The 22,341-nt window shown below is 40.4% G+C and overlaps 2 protein-coding genes across 12 annotated transcripts in view; both read right to left on the reverse strand.

Annotated features, from left to right (window-relative positions):
* LOC134213490 (signal-induced proliferation-associated 1-like protein 1) overlaps positions 1-22,341 on the reverse strand; it is a 230,459-nt gene that overhangs the window by 202,137 nt on the left and 5,981 nt on the right. The window lies entirely within an intron of this gene.
* On the reverse strand, positions 9,701-14,445 carry LOC134210331 (uncharacterized). Its single transcript, XM_062686379.1, has 3 exons — positions 13,918-14,445; positions 12,550-13,721; positions 9,701-12,371 (listed from the first exon to the last, which is right to left on the reverse strand). The coding sequence occupies exons 1-3, from the start codon at positions 14,443-14,445 to the stop codon at positions 9,701-9,703; spliced, it is 4,371 nt and encodes a 1,456-aa protein (XP_062542363.1).

Raw genomic sequence — 22,341 nt, forward strand, 5'->3', positions numbered from 1 at the left:
CAGCAACATTGTTGTGATTTCTATCTGTCTGAAAAAAAAACGAATGCTCTAACTTTATTCCTCGAAAACACCGAACCATTAGCATTTAGCTTAGCTTTAGCTTAGCTTTAGCTTAGCTTTAGCTTAGCTTTAGCTTAGCTTTAGCTTAGCTTTAGCTTAGCTTTAGCTTAGCTTTAGCTTAGCTTTAGCTTAGCTTTAGCTTAGCTTTAGCTTAGCTTTAGCTTAGCTTTAGCTTAGCTTTAGCTTAGCTTTATCTTAGCTTTAGCTTAGCTTTAGCTTAGCTTTAGCTTAGCTTTAGCTTAGCTTTAGCTTAGCTTTAGCTTAGCTTTAGCTTAGCTTTAGCTCCACCAACAGCTTTAAGCCTGTTAGCAGCTTTAGCTTAAGCCCCAAGCCCCACCCCAGCTTTAACTTAGCTTTGTTAGCTTTAGCTTTCCAGCTTAACAGCTGTTAGCTTCCCAGGCAGCTTTAGCTTAGCTTTAGATTTAGCTTAACTTTAGCTTAGCTTTAGCTTAACCTTAGCTTAGCCTTAGCTTAGCTTTAGCTTTAGCTTAACTTTAGCTTAGCTTTAGCTTAGCTTTAGCTTAGCTTTAGCTTAGCTTTAGCTTAGCTTTAGCTTAGCTTTAGCTTAGCTTTAGCTTAGCTTTAGCTTAGCTTTAGCTTAGCTTTAGCTTAGCTTTAGCTTAGCTTTAGCTTAGCTTAGCTTTAGCTTAGCTTAGCTTTAGCTTAGCTTTAGCTTAGCTTTAGCTTAGCTTAGCTTTTGAAATCTGCGTACTGTTTATTATGATAGTTGATTGTGCACATACATATGTACATACCAAGATATTCAAATAATTCGGATGTTTTGGAATGTTTGCCTTGAAAAAAATGTAATCAAATGATGAATCAAACACGATTCTTCTTATTTTTCAATGGGTCTACATTCCAACTGGAACTTGGCTTGATTTTCAACTTAGCGTTCTATTAGCATTTCCACAGTTATTTATTGAAAGCTTTTCTATGCTTGCCATTGCATGAGTATGTATCTTGAGTGGCAATTAAGTACAATGGATGCATGCCCAGGGAACCGAGAATATTTCCCACATTATTTTACACTCATTATTGGGAGTGAAGACTCAATTATACCGTCAAATTCCATCCCAGAAAAATCTCTTATCGAGTTTCTCCCACAAAAATTTCGAAGAAATTTAAATTCTCGTTTTCTTTTTCATCTGTCAAAAAATTTCTTCCACACTTTCGTCGGAATTCCAAAATAAGAAAATTTTGAAAATCTCTTCGAAAATTTCTTTTCTTACAAGAGATTTTTTTACCGGAATTCGGCTGCTGGTGGTATAATTATTAGGAGTAGAAACGATCCGGTAAATTCTGTTTTTTTTTTACATCACATTTACAGAGATTTGCGTTCCTGATCTTGGTTATTTTTATAAGATTTTTACTTTCAAATTATTCGTTTTTATTTAAAGAATATTCTATACTATTATAAAGAAATCATAAATGCGTACAGTTTTCACAATTCTTGCATTTCTTACAGCTTTCGCAAACCCTGAAAGAGTTGTGTTTCAAGACCCTAACAATCCATTTGGATTATGGCTACATAGCTGACTAATTAGCCCTGCTCAATGTTTGTCTTTTCCAGAAAGTACAGGCCCTGTGTGTGTGGGGAGCCGTGGTCTGGTCATGTAGGTCTCCTTCGCCAATTAACAGCGAAGAATGCGAACCGCCACTTTGCGCGACTTGTTAGAGCCCATTGTCTGATTGTCGCTCTCGTCTCGTGTAAAGTAGGAAAACTCTCGTCACCTTCCAATCCAATACCCCCCAGCCAGTGCAAATAAAACGCCTTGTGTTCTGCCGAGCTGCCTGCCTTATGTTCGTTTGTTGTTGTTGTTCTTCGGAGTTCGGTGCATTTAAAGCAAGTTGGTTCACACTTTTTGCGTAACTTCACCTCGCCAGCACACAGTTTGGGGTGGATGTGCAATCATGTTCGCGTAGCGAATTGAATCAAAAGCCGTTTTTTAATAGTGCAACAAAAATGTTGGTCCCATTTTTGCCATATTTTTCGAAACACGTAGTCGACGACTACGACGACGATGGTTGTACTGTGCCCGCGTTGGTGGTTCGGTGCGTTGGTCCGAAAATGATACGCCCATCATATAGAAGATGGACTAACTGTTACAGTTTTCCAGTTACCGAGTTGCACCGTTTCTGGTTGGCAGAAGACATTTCATCAATGAGGGCACGAGCAAGTGACGATTTGTGGGCTAATGAAGTCGTAAAGTGATTGACAGATAGCATTGTGTTTTTCGTTTGCAAGGAAATATGGAATGAGGCCCAAGTTATGACATGAGGCACAGCGTCAGTATATCTACGAGACTAATGAAATTTTATCATTTTGAAATGTGGGACACTTTATTCTACTTTGAACAATCTTATCGCAACCAAGAAAGGGTCATCTACACTCGTGACCAACTCTCTAATTCTATCCTATCACCATGTACGCAAAAAATAGAGGTTTTTTGACAGCCTGACACATTAGTTGGCCTAAATAAGGAGACCTTTAGGCTATTACGGATAACATGTGTAGAAAGCCTAATTAAATTACCTACAAAGACATTCATAAATCTTTTAAAAATCAACAATTGTGCCAAAACATTGAAGCTCTTGACGCTTAAAACTGATTTAACTTTCACAGACTTCCGGAAAAACATTCCACTATGTGCCACCATGTGCATCTTCCGCAAGTGGGAGCAATTAAACCATCGTCGTTCAAAGAGCCCATATCCGTGTCTCGTACGGGCCATCGAACCACACTAAACACTGCCATGGGCGCATGGGTTGATTAAAATACCTGTTTGGCCAATTCGTCAACGCGGTGTGACGCGGACGTGAGTTTGGCCTGGAAGCCCATCATCAGCAGAGGTGTGCTCACAATTTGTGTTTAGATTATACCGCGATGCGATCGCGTCACTGATGGTGCACTTTACGACTGCGACGCGTTGCGGTGGAAGCACGGCCTATCATGGCGATTAAATTTTTCTGACCCGTCGAAATAGGGAAATTGATAAGTAGAGGCTACATGTGTTAGAGGCGGCTTTCCAAACCGACAAAGTTGTACTAAGTAATGTGTTTGCCGAGTCAGCCAGTCCAGTTTTTTTTTATTTCGAATATATGTATTCAGCAACGCACTCAATGTCATATACATAAAAGAACACAGATTTTTATAATGTATGTTAGGGTGGCTCAAAAAACACTTTTTCAAAAATTTTGATGGGCCGCCCTCTTATTAGGTTCTATGTGATGCCCTGATGCTCTGGACAAAATTTCAGCCAAATCGGTCAACGTTTGGGCGGTGCTAATTTCGTCGGAAGTTTATATGGAAAAATGTATGCAGAAACATCCAAAAACAGTGATTTGCAGTTGGACGGCACAATTTACGATAAAGAACAATGATACTCATTCAGTTCTTGTAGAATTAAATACAGAATGTAATGCTGAAAACCGCGAGAAGATTAGAGTTTATTTAGCAAAGATATTAGCATTTTATTGGAGTGTTGTAGGGGTGAATTTATTTCTTTTCAAAGGTAAAAGAAACGAAATTTACTCAAACCCTACTACAGAGAAATGTTAATAACTTAGCCGGGCAAACTCTAATCTTCTCGCGGTTTTCTGCATAACATTCTGTATTAAATTCTACAATTCAACTGCAATTCACTGTTTCTGGATGTTTCTGCATACATTTTTGCATATAAACTTCCAACGAGTTTAGCACCGCCCAAACGTTGACCGATTTGGCTGAAATTTTGTCCAGAGCATCAGGGCATCAAATAGAACAAAATAAGAGGGCGGCCCATCAAAAAAATTGAAAAAAAATTTCCCATACTAATTTGAGCCACCCTAATGTATGTATTAGATCTGTTCAAATTTCAAAAAGTTTCTTAAAATCGACCGGTCAACTGGTATTCACAATTCTTATGCTACGATATACTTCTGGTGAAAATTTCAGCTCAATTGGTTGAAATTTAGGAATGCTTCAAATCGATTTAGTGTTTTTGGCATAATGTTGCCCCTAAAAAAATCGTAACTCTGAGTGGGATGAACGAAATTCATTGCATCAACAATTAAATAAAAGCCATACCTATCCTCGAAAACTTTGTAGAACAATGTGTTATAATCGGAATACATGTTCTACGCGTTTCAACAGATTTCGTCCTACGAGAAACTCAAAAATCAACATTTTCATTGATAAAAGGTCTATGAAATCTACATCCAGATATTTTTTGGATTGAATTTGTCGGGAGGTTGCAACTTCACATTCATTTTAGTATAGCACGGTATTAAATCTTAAGTGGGTATCACATCAAAATTGTAGAAAATTGAGGAGTGGAGTCACATTTTATTTTGCTAAATTGATTGCCTTATTACAAAGACTTGCACGCTGGCAAGCATTTCCATCGAACAAGTTACCATTGCTTTTCAATGATCGTCATCAAATATTTTTGTTCGGGACCTGAGAACAAAATGTTCCTTCTATTATCCGAAACGCATAAAAAAATTGAAGAATAACAATACAGAAATCTCGTGGGAAACCGAAGTCAGTGTCAAATATATTTTTTTAAATAAGGGAGATTAGAGGTACCATTTGATAACCAGTTTAAATGGTACCTCTAATCTTTTTTTAATGAATAACAAGAAAATAATTTCAAAAAGATGTTAAAAAGGGTTAATAATTTATTTTCTCGTATTTTTAGTATATGTAGCTTATTTCTTACGCTTCTATTCTGACGAAAAAAATTTAAAGGATACTACAAGCAAACGCAAGGTCTGAACGAGTATCACCCGAGAAAAAGGTTGAGAAGCACTGCTCTACAACGGTTTCACCTTGAATACTGTTTTACAAACACAATAATTGAGCGCCGTCGACTTTAGTTCCTGTCTACTGCCCGTCATAGAAATATATGGCAACACTAATATCCCGCAAATTAAATTACTCCTAATTACTCGAACGACAGCACAAAGCCACCCTACGGAGACCCTGGGAAAATTTTGCAGCATTTGCAGTTGGCTCCGAAGGTCTTTAGCGTATATCTACGCACCGTGTGTTTACTTCATACTCGAGTAAGTACTAACATACAGTACCTAAGTACTGAATGACAATGGCCAGCACCGACAGCACCACATTGATAACCTCAACAACGACGATGTTGACGACGACTACGTCATCCATCCACTCCAACATAGAATGGAGACGTTTCCTCTCCTCATCAACGCTACTAGTACCTCCTTGAGATGCATCATCATCGCCAACTTTTGTGCGATTGTTCAGTTCAACTGGTCAACAACATCTCGTCATATTATAGAGTAGCATCAAAATCGACAAAGTCGTCGTCCAACGGCGACAGAGCATGGATACAGACCAGTTGGCGGGAGACGACAAGTAAGCAAGCAATCCGTCGTAGTGGAGTCGTCGCTGACGAGTCGCTCGTCTCAATTGTTGCTTGTTGTCCATTCCTGGAACGGCAAAGCTATGCTACTGCTCTTGCTCCCTCAAACCATTATGACATTTGATGCGATGTCTCTCATTCGAATGCTTCTTCACCGCGGTCCAGTCAGACAATGCAACTTTTCTGCCGATGTAGACAAAGTGTTCTGGTTTGTCTTTCTGGTTCATCCAGAAAAGCTTCATATTCACACCGCGAAAACGAAGTTTTGATGCAAAAGCCTAATGCAGCCGTAAAGTGAATCTATGACTTATAAACCTATTGCAACAATATTAAGTTGTATATTTGGATACTATGTGGATTAATCTTCTTATTTGTTCTTTTATTCGTCTGCAATCGTGCGACTCCACTCGTAGTACAGCTCGTAGGAACATTATCAATGCAATGCTAAGGGGTTGACTAAATGACGGTCGCTCGGAACGACTTGATGAGCAGTAAATCTTGCAACGGAAGTTTTACATTGTGATGAAAATTATGATAATACATTTGTACGACTTTTCTCCGGAGACAACTTTTGAATTGGCTGGTCGGGCATATATCTAGAAATATGCGAACGGGTTCTTCGGATCTTTTTGTGCCAGTGCGAAACAGGTTCGGTTTCGTTCTGTCAGTTAGCAATTACACAGTTAAGTGCACAGTTGTAAGAGAAAATGTTGACGGTGCAACAATGTTTCGTGTCAACTTCAATTGTATAATAAGAACTAATATTAATAGTTGGCGTTGTTCTTATACAAAAGTAAGTAAAACATTGTTCATCTGTGAAATACCTTCGGCTCATAAGATCCATTACGGCACCATCTCTCGCTATATCAGCAACATCAGCATCAGGTATCTGATCGCGCAAGTATTTCACGTGAATAAAGCACCATGAACATCTCGGAGCCATAAAGCACACGCACATGTGGGGGGATACGTGATGATGCATATGAATTCCCCTTCACCTTTCTCGACGAGATCGCGATCGAGTTGATATACGTCGGAATATTGTCGGTATATCACGTTCGTATCATCGTCATTGATGAATAATTGCATTGAACGAAAATGCGATGCGCGTGGTAAGATTGTATGTTTCTGTATTTTTTTGTTTGCGCAAAACTTGCTCCAAAACCCCACGCGATGTAAAATGCGATCGCTCACGCGATGGAAAGCATTGATCAGCTCACGCTCATAACACGCTAAATATGGAAATAATGCATGCCTTTATATATGTACATCAAATCAAAAATCATTCGTAACCAATTCATAGCATTAGTGCATAAAGGTTTTTTTACAGTTTGTATCATGGTTCGGCTGTTGTTATTGTACCTTTAACAACAGACCATAAAATAATAGTGTAATAGGCAAAAAGAATGAAGTGTTGAAAAACGTTTTGGATCTCGCATGAATTGTATCACAGACTGAACCTACAACTGGTACTCTTGTACTCTAGTAGAGAGAGATTACTGAGTGGTTTTAGAGGTGGAAATATCTGTCAGCGTAATGATGTTTCAGTATTTATTTAAAACTTTTGTGCATTTTTGCTTTAAATGATGTGAAGCAAAGTTGATGTGATCAGTTAGGGAAAAAAATAAGCTAATTATGGGCACTAACAACACTTGAATTGTTTGTGGGAAGTGCCCGTCATAATGATAAACTTTTTTTTATAAAAAAAAACCCAGATTAATCCACCTAGCGTTGGTGGTGCCTTTCTCGCATTTAGTTAAGACACCAACCTTATATGGGGTTAATATGGTCCGATGTACCATTTTCTTCATAACTTTGAAACGCAATGACCGATCGTTATGAAATTCAATAGTGATCAACAAGGCTTTGTCCCCTGTCGAATGAAACTTGTTGCGAGAAAATCGGTTAAGGATTACTATACGAAAAGTTGTCTAATGTTTTTTATAGCTTTTGTGCACACACATACACACACACATACACACATACATACACACGGACAGACAGACATGTGCTCAGCTCGTCGAGCTAAGTCGATTGGTGTATAATACTATGGGTCTCAGAGGCTTCTATAAAAAGTTCGTTTTCGGAGTGAAATGATAGCCTTTCGGTTCAACTTAGTTGTACGAGAAAGGCAAAAATCACGCTGATAAAACTTTTAAAAAATCGCACCATGAACGCTAACCGCTAACATAACCAAAGAAAGCAACCAGACGATAAACTTACAGATAATATAAAAAATCATGTTAATAAATAATAAAGATAATAAAGATTAAAAAAGTGAAAGCAGCTTCTTTTTTTTATTTTTACTAGGGTAAAATGCCCAATAGTGGACCCCCTAGTAGCGGAATTTAGCTCTTCCTGTCATACGGAGTAGACATTTTCAATATATCAATTCTGCTTGATATCTAATAACAAGTTATGCATCCCCTCTTCACGATACGTACATAAAACACTCAAATACACGACGTTATTCGTTGAAATTAACATTTTAAAGTCTGACTGAATTCGCCCTATAGTAGACCCCCTGGGGCCCATAATAGGAAATTGCTTCCCTATAGTCGACACTTCATTTGATTTTCATGTTTCGTTTCGGGACGTTCTTCTTCCCTATAATGGACCCCCCAAAATATTCCTATAATGGACACTTTCGTGTTTATTTTCAAAAGAATTGTAAAAAATCATCCAATTTTGCTTTCCGTTGCATTTCCAATGCATGTCATCAAATCATAGGACTGTAAAGTAGGTTCTCCCGATGGAATTTCATAGCAAAATATTTACATTGTGCTGTAATAATGCAAAAATAGCTGAAGGGTTCCTATATCAGAACGATCTTCATTAGCCAACGTTTTTAATAAAAAATGTATATTTGGGACTGTTTTGCAAAAAAAATGGTGTTACTTACTATTTCGCAAAGTGTGTTTTGCAATAAATTGTGAAAACTTACCTGAAAATAGAAAACAAAATATTAAACTATTATTAAAAAGAAACAAAGCGATTTTGTTTTAATATATTGACACAAATATGTTCCAAACATTCAAATAAACAAGTTAGTGCTTATAAGATTTTAGTATCGATTTAAAAATAGGAAAAAAAATCATTTATAGGCACCAGTGTAGGTTAATAATAGATATATCTTTACCGTGACAGGGTGTCCGTCCACTTAAAATCCTTTTTCACATTCTCGATTTGAAGGACTGACACTTGAATTATAATATAGGCGAATTAAAAATTATTTATTCGTACACATGTTACGTTTTGGTAAATATGATGAGGATAAAAATACGCCAAAACACGTCCAATATGAACCAATCCCAAATTGTATTATCTAAAAGCGAAATACTTAGAATTCACAATTAATTTTCACTATAATTCAATAATTCAAATTGCACGCATAGTCAAATCATTCGCAATCCATTTCTCAAGCCAACACTTCCACATGTGTATAGTACACTTTCACATTTGAGCGATTAGAAGATTGCGAGTGATGCCCACACTTTGTAGTCCAAAGCACGTTCTTTCTCTGCAAGCATATCCGCAAGGTCACATAGAGTTTACGTCCAGATCTACGGTATATTCCTATTCAACTCTGCCTCTGGTGTCGATCAACTACCAGGAGAGATACTCAAATAAAGTGATGAGGACCTGGCTAGGGCGCTGTAGTAAATTTAATAAAATTTGTAGTAACAGTAGTGTCCTAAAGGGTGTATTCGATAAAAATGGCACACACATTATTAACTGAAACTCCAATAGCAATCCGGTGTGGATACAGCTTTAGCTGAAATATATTTTTCTTGTTAAATGAATTCATGATTATATATGATTACTTACAATTTTTCAGTTTCTTTTGTTTACCCTTCAAGGTTATTTTTGATCCGTACTATTAGTTTTAGAGTAGATTCTAGATATAGATTTTAAGAAAACGTTTCAATGTTGAATGTATAACTACGGAGAAATATCCTACCTATATTCAGATAGATGTAGTTCAAACTCAAATTATTAGTCTAGATCGCAAATGAAATTATAATTCAAAAAGACTTCCAATCACGCTTTAACCACTCGTTTACGATAAACAATTTCCTTATCATGCTCTTGACGTCTACCCATACAAGTATATTCGATGTCCAACATGGCTACCTCGCGTTACGGCAATCCTGATGGTACTTTGCAACCACTCCCACCTAGGGGCACTCGTCGTCACATTCCCTCCCGTAAAGCACTCTCCTGATCTGGTTTACCTTTGCTCTACGACGTCGAGTAATGCTAGTTTAACGACAGGCCGGCGAAGTATTCCATTTGTAGTCTGCACCCAAGCTTGGCGTACACGTCCGTCTTGGACCGCAAACAACACGTATGACCTTTCCTCGTACCCATTGGCTTCTTACAGCTCCGTCCACTACGAACACTAGATCGCCCTCCACCAGGCCTCTTACTTCCTCGAACCATTTTGAGCGCCGAGAGATTACCGGCAGGTATTCCTTAATCCAACGCCTCCATATACCGTCTGCCAAATGTTGGGCAAGTTTCCAGCCACTCCTTAATGTTGATCGAAAGTCCACTGGTTCCGCCGATAGCTGTTTAACTCCATTCGAGCTTCCAAGCAGGAAGTGGTTTGGCGTCAAAGCCTCTTGGTCGGATGACTCAAGCGGGATGTACGTTAGCGGACGGGAGTTGATCATGGCTTCTGCCTCAATCATCACTGTCTCCAACACTTCATCATCAGGTCGTCGTTGAGTCTCCAGGATTGTTCCTACTGCAACCTTAACGGAGCGAACCATGCGCTCCCACACGCCTCCCATATGTGGGGCACCAGGGGGATTGAACATCCAACGTGTAGTAGAATTGGTGAATACAGTCGCCAGACGATTTTTACGCTCTTCGATTTCTTCCTGCAGCTGTCTATTCGCTCCGTGAAAATTTGTCCCATTATCTGAATATATCTCAGACGGTGAGCCTCGCCGAGAGACGAAGCGCCGGATTGCCATGACGCAGGCTTCGGTTGTCAAGCTATGCACTATCTCCAAGTGTACGGCCCGAATAGTTAAACAGGTGAAAAGTGCGACCCATCTTTTAGCATTGCTACGACCAACTTTCACCAATAATGGTCCGAAAAAGTCCAGTCCCACGAAAGTAAATGGCCGTATATAGGGCATCAACCTTACTTTGGGCAGTGGGCTCATTGGAGGCGAAAGAGGGACAGCTCGGAGGACTCGACATTTCATACAATTTCGGAAAACTCTTGCAATCAGTGATCGTAACTTCGGAATCTCGTATCGTTGTCTCATTTCATTCACAATTGTCTCACGATTTGCGTGGCGAAATTTTCGATGAAACCAGTCTGTTAGCAGAATGCTAATCAAATGTTGCCGTGGAAGAATTACAGGATATTTTACACCGTCCGGTATCCACGGAGCCGAAGCTAGTCGACTGCGCTTCCGCAGTATACCGTTATTGTCAACAAAAGGCCACAATTTATAGATGCTACTCGATTTAGAAATACTGGCATGAAGAGCATCAGGCCGACCACTGCTTATTCGGAGAACGTGAATTTCTTCACCGTAGAATGCTCGTTGTGCTTGTTGCCACAAAGTTCCTTCTGCGCTCTGCAATTCTTGCTGCATCAAAGGACCTCGCTCTAATGGTTCTCCTCGTTGAGATCGTCGAATGTTACTTGTGAAACGATGTACATATGCTATCGCTCGAAGGAGTCGTTCCCATCGGCTGAATCGGGACACATCCACTAGTTTAGACACAGCCGGGAGATGCACGTTACACGATCGTAGTTCTTCTTCTGTTGAAAATGATAGTTTACCTTTTTGTGGCCATCTTTCTTCAGATTGATAAAGAAATTTCGGCCCAACAAACCACCTACTATTTACGTCTATTTGAGGCCCAGAACCCCACTTGGTGGCATCGTCCGCCACATTCAACTTAGATGGAATCCACCTCCACTCACCTAGTTCTGTTGTCGAGAGAATCTCACCAATACGGAATCCTACATATTGGTGATAGCGCCGTTGTTCCGAATGAAGCCAAGCTAGTACTGTAGCGGAATCTGTCCACAAAATTCGTTGGCTGACTTGTAGACCGTGCATGGAGATGACGTTGTTCAACATACGAGTTCCCAAAACTGCTGCTTGAAGCTCCAAACGTGGAATCGATAGCATTTTCAAAGGTGCTACTTTTGTTTTTGCCCCAACTAATGACACCAGTGGGCCGTTCGGAGATAGAACTCGGAAGTATGCTACACATGAATAGGCCGACTCGCTAGCATCAACAAATATGTGCACTTGAAGTGAAGAGTATGCTTCCGATTCCGCTTTAGGAAAATAGTAACGAGGGATTCGAATTGCACTTAGCTGAGGCAGAATTTTAGTCCACTGAATCCATCGCTCGTGCAGCTGTTGATTGATATTGTCATCCCAATGGGCTCCAGAGGTCCAAATATCTTGCATGAGAACCTTTCCATGCACTAAGTAGAACGCAACCAATCCTAAAGGATCAAATAGGCTCATGATCACTTTCAGTACTTCTCTTTTTGTTGGAATATGGTTCTTATTAATAATGTCCAACAGGTCACCACGAATTGCCAGATCGTACGTGAAGCAATCACTGTTGGGAATCCACCTCATTCCAAGTACGGACTCAATGTTAGCCAATTTATCCAGCAACAACTTTTTGTCAATCTCTTCGGAGTCTGCACCGACGCTAGCTATTATTAGTGCGTCATTTGACCGGAAATCGCGAAGCTCGAAACCCCCTTCTCTTTGAATCATCCGCACTTCCTTGCCGACCTTGATTGCCTCTTCGCGTGAACGGAAACTATCTAAATAGTCATCCACATAGTGATAATGATGGATTGCGTACACTGCTCGTGGATATGTATCAGCAAACTCACTGGCATTTAGGTTCTTCACGTACTGTGCTGAACAAGGAGAACTGAAAAATATATTAAGCTCTTTTAGTGGAATGTATTAAACCGTCTAAGACGAATTAAGTACTGTCCATTTAATTCCACTAGTTATTAACTAGTGGAATTAAATGGACAGTACTTAATTCGTCTTAGACGGTTTAAGGAGAACTGGTAGAACCAAATGTAGCCACATTCATTACATACACTTCTGGATCCTGATTGACATGGTTCCTCCATAGGAATCTCTGGAATTGGCGATCTTCTTCACGGATATGTATGCGGTGAAACATCTCCCTGATGTCAGCTGTTAAAGCATAGCGATAGAGACGGAAGTGGCAGAGTATGCTTGGAAGAGACGAAAGCATATCCGGGCCTTTTAAAAGCATCGAATTGAACGACACGCCTTGAACCGATGCTCTTCCATCCCACGTCAATCGAATCTTGTTTGGCTTCTTCGAGTTCTTGTGTACACCTAAGGGCAGATACCACACTTGATCCGGCGGCATGTCTAATTCCTGTTTAGATGCCACATGAACATATCCCTTTTCCAGATAAATTTGTATTTGCAGGCGGACGTTGTCGTACAGCTCGGGTTCTTTGATGAGTCGGCTTTCGAGTGCGCGAAGTCTGCGTGTAGCCATTCCTCGGCTGTCAGGAAATTTCACTTTATCCACCTTCCACAGCAGGCCGGTCTCGAACCCGGACGATACTCTGCGCGTCGTTGTTTCTAGAAGCATTTTTGCCCTCTTCTCTTCTTCAGACTCCAACACCAGTGGCGGACTTATTACTCCCGCGTTTTCCAGGGTGAAGAAATCGCGAACCAACTCATTGAGTTCCCGATCCGGATCGGTCCATCCTCCAAAATGAAACCCACAGATTACTGACGACGTCGGAACCAGGGAGCAACCGTATATGCTCCAGCCAAGTCGGCTTTTCGCTGCGATAGGATCTTTCCATCCTCCCTCTCTAATTTTCAGAGGCACAATGAGTTTCAAATTGTCAAGACCGATGAGGATTTTTGGTGATGCGTTCGAATATTCTTGAAGCGGTAAGCCTCGCAGGTACGGGTATCTCCTAGCCAAGTCCCCATAATGCATGGACTGTGAGGGAAGCAATAGGCTACTCACGGTTCGTGCATCCGATAGTTCGAACCTTTTGGACGATCCTGAGCCTGATACTTCCATAGTAATTCGTCGAGATTTAGATTCGTTCCTCTTGATGTTTCCAGTCCACTGTAGATTAAGGGGTTCAGTTGGTCCATCGATTCCGAGCTGTCTGGCGACGATGTCTTCTAGTAATGTCAGCTGCGATCCTCGTCGATAAACGCGAAGACGTTTACCTGGCATCCATTTGCGTACAAAGTTATTGGCATGATTCTGAAGAGAGGTCCACCCAATTGTTGTTCACCAAGATGATTATTAAAACAGCGACATTCGATACTCCGCTTGTTGAATGTAACAGTGTGTGATGTCGAAGTCGGCAGTCCTTAAAGTCACACCCCTTCCATGTTTTACACGGCCATCTTCCATGCTGGTTCAAGCAGGTCCTGCAGAGTCCTCTATGTTGAACTACTTTATACCTTTCGTCAATCCCCATCTGCTTGAATTTTGAACAATCCACAATTCTATGTCCTTCCTCGTTGCACGCCACACAAGTTTTTCTTGCTATGCTAGCTTGGTTGACTGGTGTTTGTCTACTTGAAGGCGATGGTGATTCGGAATGTGCCTGTACAAATACTCGATCTTTAGCCCTCACTTTGTTGACTCTTTCCGGGAGGAAATCATCCGCCACTTCGTAGGCTAGTTCTACCATAGTAGACATGAACTTTCCAAACGCAGTAAGATTCGGTTCTGGCAACGAGCTTTTGAATGCGGCCCACTTCAAACGATAATCCACAGGCAGCTTGGAAACTAAATCATGTAGTAATGCTGGATTTGACAAATGAGATACTTGTTCCGAATTTCGCAAATGCTCCACCAGACTATCAACTGCCAGTCCGAACTCGATTATGCTGTTCAGATCATTGGTTTTGGGTGACGGAAGCTGATGAATACGCCCTGTCATCACTCGTATTAACGTACTGGGTCGACCATAGCGCATTTCCAGAGTTTTGATGACATGAGGAACACTGTTGGGACAAAGTAATTTACTCCTACCTTAGGTTTTCATCATTGGAAAAGCCGCAAGTAGTGGTCGATCGCTTAAAGTTGCTGAACCATAGTGGCCACTCTTCTGGTCTTCCAGAGAACAAAGGCAGTTCTTTACCCATGACTTGGCGTGCTGCCAGCTGCCGATTTGTTGGCTCATCATATTCTTCTCTATTGATTGGCGGGTGGACACTGAACCTCCTTTCCGGTGAACATTCTGCATTTCCGGCTGCATACGAGTGATGCGACTGGTTATAACGACCATGGCGATTATCTGGAAGATGATTTGACGTTTCCACCTCCGGTACGTTATTCTTTCTTCCTTCTAAACTCATACCTGCTAGTTGCTGTCTCAAGCCCGGGACTGTTCTTGCCTGCGTTGGAAAAGAAAGACCCTTTATCGCCGGATCATTTCGGGCTTGAATGGTTTGTTGAACACAAGATGGGGGCATTCCGTGTGGTTCTTGAAAGTCTGGATTAGCCGCTGGAGTGAATGCTGACGTGGCTACTTTGGTAATGCCCTCTGTCTGCTGTTCTGATATATCCAGCCACTTCTGTACAAGCTCCCTAGAATCCGGAACACTTGAGGTCTCACTTGAACATCGACTGCCACATTGTGACATCTGCCTCACTAACTTCACCTTTTCTTAAAATGATTGCCTTTTTATAACCATTTGTTGCCTCCTATACTCCAATTCTCCAGCCATTTTACGCTCCAAGAACGACTTCTCCTCTGCTAGCTTCTTAGCCTCGAATGCTCTTTCTTTCTCTTTAAGCTCCTGTTCCTGCCTCAGCTGTAGGTCCTTCATTTCCTTCTCCGCTTCTAGCTCTGCTTCTCGAATTCGCTCTTGTTCCTCAAGGACTTTCATCTCCCTTGCAAGACGAGTGCGGGCACTAGATGTTATGCTTTTGTCTCCGGTCGTCTTCTTGGACTTTTCGACGCCTTACTTCCTGCTGCAGACTTGCCCGGCTTCTTATGTTCCATTCCAGGAACCGCCAACGTAGATTGCCCGACTGACGCCACCTGAGCAGGTTCGAGAGCCAACAGGGGCTCACAGGTCGAACAATGCCATTGCTGATTGGTGACACTTGCATCAACGTTCGCGCATGAATAATGGGTCCACTTTTGACACGAATCACATGCAACCATATCATCATATGAATCCGGTCGATTGCAGGTGGTACAATTCCTTTTTATCTGTAGATTTCCTCCGCCTTCAGCCATAGCTCAATAATCCCGTAGAGGCAGTCTCTGGAGTACACTCGTATGAAAAATTCTAAAGGATATTAACTGAAACTCCAATAGCAATCCGGTGTGGATACAGCTTTAGCTGAAATATATTTTTCTTGTTAAATGAATTCATGATTATATATGATTACTTACAATTTTTCAGTTTCTTTTGTTTACCCTTCAAGGTTATTTTTGATCCGTACTATTAGTTTTAGAGTAGATTCTAGATATAGATTTTAAGAAAACGTTTCAATGTTGAATGTATAACTACGGAGAAATATCCTACCTATATTCAGATAGATGTAGTTCAAACTCAAATTATTAGTCTAGATCGCAAATGAAATTATAATTCAAAAAGACTTCCAATCACGCTTTAACCACTCGTTTACGATAAACAATTTCCCTTATCATGCTCTTTGACGTCTACCCATACAAGTATATTCGATGTCCAACATGGCTACCTCGCGTTACGGCAATCCCGATGGTACTTTGCAACCACTCCCACCTAGGGGCACTCGTCGTCACACACATATTTACTCACCAAAATGAACCGATTGCGATTATCGGATTGTCTTGAAATTTTTAGAGAATGAAAATCTGAGTTATGATTTACAACATTTGTTTTATTTGATTTCATTGCCCATCCCGAATGCGCGCACTTTCCATTTCACTCCACCCATCAAATTTTGTACAGCCGATTTTTCCTATGTTTTTGTTGTTTTTACCCAAATTTTCTTCATCTCCAGCTCTGTTTTAATAATTTCAGGATGTTTGCGAAGTTTCGTCTTCACAATTGCCCAGAATTTTTCAATTGAGCGAAGTTCCGGTGAATTTTGTGAGTTCATATCTTTCGGCACAAATTTAGCTCAGTTAACTCGGTACCACTGCAATACGTTACGAGCGTAGTTGCAAGACGTTAAGTGAGGCCAAAACAGTGTTGATACTTTGTGTTTTCTTATGAATGGCAAAATACGCTCCTTGGACACTATTTCAAGACAAAATTTTCAAAACGACTTATCTGCTTTGGTAAACAAAGATTTAAACTACGATTTGACGAATCTGATAGCTCTCCCACGCAAACCAACACCATCAGGAGGTAGCGGAAACCTTCACCTACCTATTGGTGGTGTTCGTTTACGTGGGAGAGCAATCAGATTCGTCAAATCGTCGTTTGAATCTTTGTTTACAAAAGCAGATAAGTCGTTTTGAAAATTTTGACTTGATTTGGTGTAAATCGTACTGTTGAATGTTCCGGAAGTAATGAAGGGAGCGTTTACTTCACCACATCCGCAAATCACCTAACTCCTTAGCAAAATTTAATGCACCTTGTAAACATGTAACCCAGCACGTTTCATCGTATTTGTGCAGAAAACCAACTGACACCTTAGACTTGTTAGCAATATTTCGATTGAAAACTTATTGAGCTGTTCTACCACTCCTGGGCATTTCAGTGACCATTGGACCGCTTCTACGCCCACTCTCTTCTTTCCTTTGAACACTCAGATGCTCCTTGAAGGTTCTTATTACACGAGATACAGTTGAATTTGCAATCCTAAGCGTTTTGCTATCGATCGGTGGGACGCCTCCGGATTTTGATCGTAGATGCACAATTTTTTTTCACTGGCAATTTCTTGTTCCGACGATATGATTGGAACCACTATATAGCTATGAAACTTTGCAGATGTAAACAATACACTATGATTAAGATTTGCTCGAATTTTCAGGCTTCTTGCTCATACGGTTCAAAAGTTATAGGAGATTTTCGATGTGCCATTTTTATCGAATACACCCTTTATCCACAAAAAATACAGAAGAGAGGACAACATTTGCCACTAGTGGCCGATAACAAAACCTGCGGGAAAATTCGGAGACGCATCGTGGCGGGAAATCATTAGTTCTTTGGACTCCGCAAGACGCACATAGTACATCGCAAGATGCGCAGCTGACAATGTGAATCTACCAGGTTGAAACCGATTCAATTGGCGGACCCTCCGTAGACGGCGTATTTAGCTATGTGCGGCTATGAACCAAGTTGAATAGAGACGAATTTCAAATACTGCAAAGGCAATCAAGGGCTCAATTAAAAAAAAAAATGAAAATTGACCACGCCGCCGAATAATTTTTACTACGCCGATGGAATTTTTACCGTTCTAGATATATCCAGCTCCAATAGGAAATACATATTTTCACCCACGTTCATATGACAATTATGCAGTTATTATTCTTATTTCCTGTACGGTCTAGACCCAACAAAATTGAAGGCTGATAAAGGGCTTATTTCATTGAAAATCGGCTTTTTCAACTAAGCAAGTAGCTTATTCAGTCTGAATTGTTTGTTGGAGAACCCCTAGATCCCCAACGTATGCTCGGTCAAACAAAACAATGTTTGTTCAAACAAAACGCACTCGAATTCAAGGAATTGCTCCTAGAACCTCTTCGGCAGTACGTACTAGAACATTTCGGTCTGAAAATATTTCAGAATATCATTAGAAAATTGTTTGGAAACCCGACAATCTCTTTTAATTTTTGTTTATGAAATATTACGACTGCTTCTTGTATTTCTACAGAAACTCTTTTAGGACTTCCTTCGAAAATTTCTCCTATAAGTCCACATGCAACTCATTCAAAATTTTCACCTGAGTTTCAAACCAGGAATTCCTCTATGAATTTCTTCAAGAAATACTTCATGTATTGATGATAAAAATCTTTTATAAACTCCTTCCCGAGCAGGAGTGACGACCTCGATAACAGAAATTGGTATGATTTAGCCTTGCATAAGAGGTAAAATACCAAAAAATAATACCAAAAACTTATATGCAGAATACTTGAGGCATACCATGCTTAGGTATTTCAATACCAAACGAATAATAATTGGTATTGCATTTGGTATTGAATTTCAATTTAATAACGGAGTTTGTTATGGCTTAAGTATTGTGCATATTCAGGGGCGTCTCGTGGACTTTTGCTACACCTGTTCTACCATGCTGATAAAAATATATTCATCAAGCTGAGTGGTTTCGAATGAAAGTTGTGCATTTAATCTAATATTACAACCTTTTCTTGACCAACTTTAATCAAATATTAGAAAAAAAAATTAAATGGAAATGATTTACAAATGACTGTTACAAAAATTTAAATTTAGATGTATTTAAAATTTTAAACTCTCGCAAATCGTCTAAAATCTAACTTGGTAACAGTTGGCAATAACTGGATATTGTTCAGAATAGAGATCTTTCAAATCGGCTCATTCCACCATTCGGGGTACACGGGTCCCATCGCCGTTAATATTTAAATTCTCACATATTTTGTTGCTATGAAAGAAATGTTATTAACCATTATTAGTACAATAATTATAGTATATAATTATACAATTATTGTTTGATGCGACCCCAGATTGTGACGACCAATGAGTCACATTTAGAAGCTGAAATATGTTCCAGTTATTTAATTCTTCAAATTTAGTGAAAACTATACCTTTTTTCCTATGTTGATTGCTTTTGAGTATTCGTGAAAAAGCATTATTTGATGTGTCTTTTGAAAATGCAAATATTAAATTAATATTGTTCTTGATGCATTGCATATTCATCAGGAGAAAAAGAAAACCAAATTGCTTCCAATCATCGAAGTATGAACGAAAGCGTGCGCGGTGCGCCTTTCGGCAAAGCACAGCCCGACACTCCGACCGAGTCTAACCGAAGGTGCGTCGCGTCGTTGATTGTTCTCGCAGCGCGTCGAACGGGTTTGACTCCTGCGCGCATAGCAGAATTTGCATCTAAACGTGCTTGCTTCGCATGCGAAAGAGGATGATGTGAGGAAACGGAGAAAGCTGGCAACGCTCACGCTGGTTCTCTGCGCGCGGAGAACGAGTGAGCATACCAAGGAGGAAATCTCGCTTAACTTTTCAAAAGGTCCTAAGTAACATTTTTTTCATGAATTAATTTGAATACTGCAATCAATAGCTTTCATGTTGTTCTGTTGATTGCGCTATTCAAATTAATTCATGAAAAAAATGTTACTTAGGACCTTTTGAAAAGTTAAGCGAGAAATTATTTCAAATCATTTGAAATGGGACAAAACTTTAAATTTGACTTCTGGCAGTGCTGCTGTTGGTTCTTCATTATGGATCGTACGACTTTCTATGCGATGGGGTGTGGTGTGTCGGGGAAACACACATTTAGCTGCAATTTGACTGTATACGCCAAGCATGTGGCGTTAAGTTGATCTGCCTACGAAATATTTTGTTTCTTTAGATGTTTAGATGTTAAAATCATTGGAAATATTACGTGACTTTGTTTAAAAAATTTACTGAGTAAATTATTTGCCCTAATAATTAATTGCCCAGACATTAATTTCCTACTTCTGACCTAAAAATGGTTACCTGTTCCATGAACAGGTAGAACGTATGGACGAGTCGCCTCTGTGCATATTAGTTTTTGGTATTATTCCTTTGGTATTTTACCTCTTATGCAGGGCTAGTTCATAACAGAGTATGGTATCAATAACAAAATTAAGTATTATTGAGCCAATTTCTCCTGCTCGGGATTCGGATATTCCTACAAAAAAAATCCGTCGTGAATTCTTTATTAGAGAAGAATTTCCCGGAGCTCGGAGAGGAGTAACTCGAGGAATGTTTGTGGATATTCTTGTAGGTATTTTCGATAGAATTCTTGGAGACTTCCTAAATAATTCATTAAGAAAAACCGTGAGAATTTCCGGAGCATTTTCCTTATGATGTTTTGGAGGAGTTTTCAAGGATGAATTCTTTTCGTGGGAATTGCTGAAGAGAGTTTTGGAGGAATGTGAATTTGTGAACGACTTTCTGGAAGAATCTTTGGAGGAATGGGGTAGGAATTTCTGGAAGAATTTCCAGAGGAATGCGCGTAAGATTTTCTTGATCTAGATTTCCCAATTTAGTTTCCATGAGAAGTTCTTCAAGAATTCCTGGACAATTTTCCCGAATAATTCCCGGAAGGTACGTTTAGTGGAATTCCATGTGAAATTCGGAAGGAATTCAGAAGAAATGTGTGAAGAATCCTCGTGATTATTTTTGTAGAGTTCCTGGAGGAACTTTCGGAGGAATTCCTGGAGGAACTTCCGGAGGAATTCCTGGAGGAACTTCCGGAGGAATTCCTGGAGGAACTTCCGGAGGAATTCCTGGAGGAATTCCTGGAGGAACTTCCGGAGCAATTCCTGGAGGAACTTCCGGAGGAATTCCTGGAGGAACTTCCGGAGGAATTCCTGGGGGAACTTCCGGAGGAATCCCTGGAGGAACTTCCGGAGGAATTCCTGAAGGAACTTCCGGAGGAATTCCTGAAGGAACTTCCAGAGGAATTCCTGAAGGAACTTCCGGAGGAATTCCTGGAGGAACTTCCGGAGGAATTCCTGGAGGAACTTCCGGAGGAATTCCTGGAGGAACTTCCGGAGGAATTCCTGGAGGAACTTCCGGAGGAATTCCTGGAGGAACTTCCGGAGGAATTCCTGGAGGAACTTCCGGAGGAATTCCTAGAGGAACTTCCGGAGGAATTCCTGGAGGAACTTCCGGAGGAATTCCTGGAGGAACTTCCGGAGGAATTCCTGGAGGAACTTCCGGAGGAATTCCTGGAGGAACTTCCGGAAGAATTCCTGGAGGAACTTCCGGAGGAATTTCTGGAGAAACTTCCGGAGGAATTCCTGGAGGAACTTCCGGAGGAATTCCTGGAGGAACTTCCAGAGGAATTCCTGGAGGAACTTCCGGAGGAACTCCTGGAGGAACTTCCGGAGGAATTCCTGGAGGAACTTTCGGAGGAACTTCCAGAGGAATTCCTGGAGGAACTTCCGAAGAAACTTCCAGAAGAATTCCTGGAGGAACTTCCGGAGGAATTCCTAGAGGAACTTCCGGAGGAATTCCTGGAGGAACTTCCGGAGAAATTCCTGGAGGAACTTCCGGAGGAATTCCTGGAGGAACTTCCGGAGGAATTCCTGGAGGAATTCCTGGAGGAATTCCTGGTGGAACTTCCGGAAGAATTCCTGGAGGAACTTCCAGATCTCGACGTTTCATGCATTTCTAAGACGTGTGGCATACAAAAAAATCGATTTCGTAATTTTCCCATAAGAGCCCTTAAGAGAAATTTTTCGTGTTCCGAAACAGTCAAACTTCGACCGCTTTGATTAAACACTTAACGAAGTCCGATTGAGCTAAAATTATGCGTAGGGACTTTTTTCGAGAAGAAACTTTTCACACTACCCGTTTTTGAAATTCAAAAACTCGATATTAATTGGAACCCTAATATTCATGCTTTGGCGGGCATGGAAATGCTAATAGAACACTAAGTTAAAAAGCAGTCCAAGTTCCAGTTGAAATGTAGAGCCATAGAAGAAGAAGCGCAAAAAAAAAATTGTTGCAAAACTGAAAAGCTCAAACAGTATTTAAATTCCTCGGGAGAAGCTATCAGTGATATTTTTTTTAGAAAACCTACATCTTTATACTTTTAGGGCCAACCAAAACCAATTGAATTAGATAAGAAAATTATTTTGAGCTTTTTAGTGGAATGTCTTCACTGACGAGTTAATACAATCCCATTGAATTCCACCACTTAATTGTATCTTGACAGATACGTATTTCGACCTCAACAGTAAGGC

This window comes from Armigeres subalbatus, chromosome 2 (assembly GCF_024139115.2).
Source record: "Armigeres subalbatus isolate Guangzhou_Male chromosome 2, GZ_Asu_2, whole genome shotgun sequence".
In the NCBI taxonomy this organism is placed as follows: Eukaryota; Metazoa; Arthropoda; class Insecta; order Diptera; family Culicidae; genus Armigeres; species Armigeres subalbatus.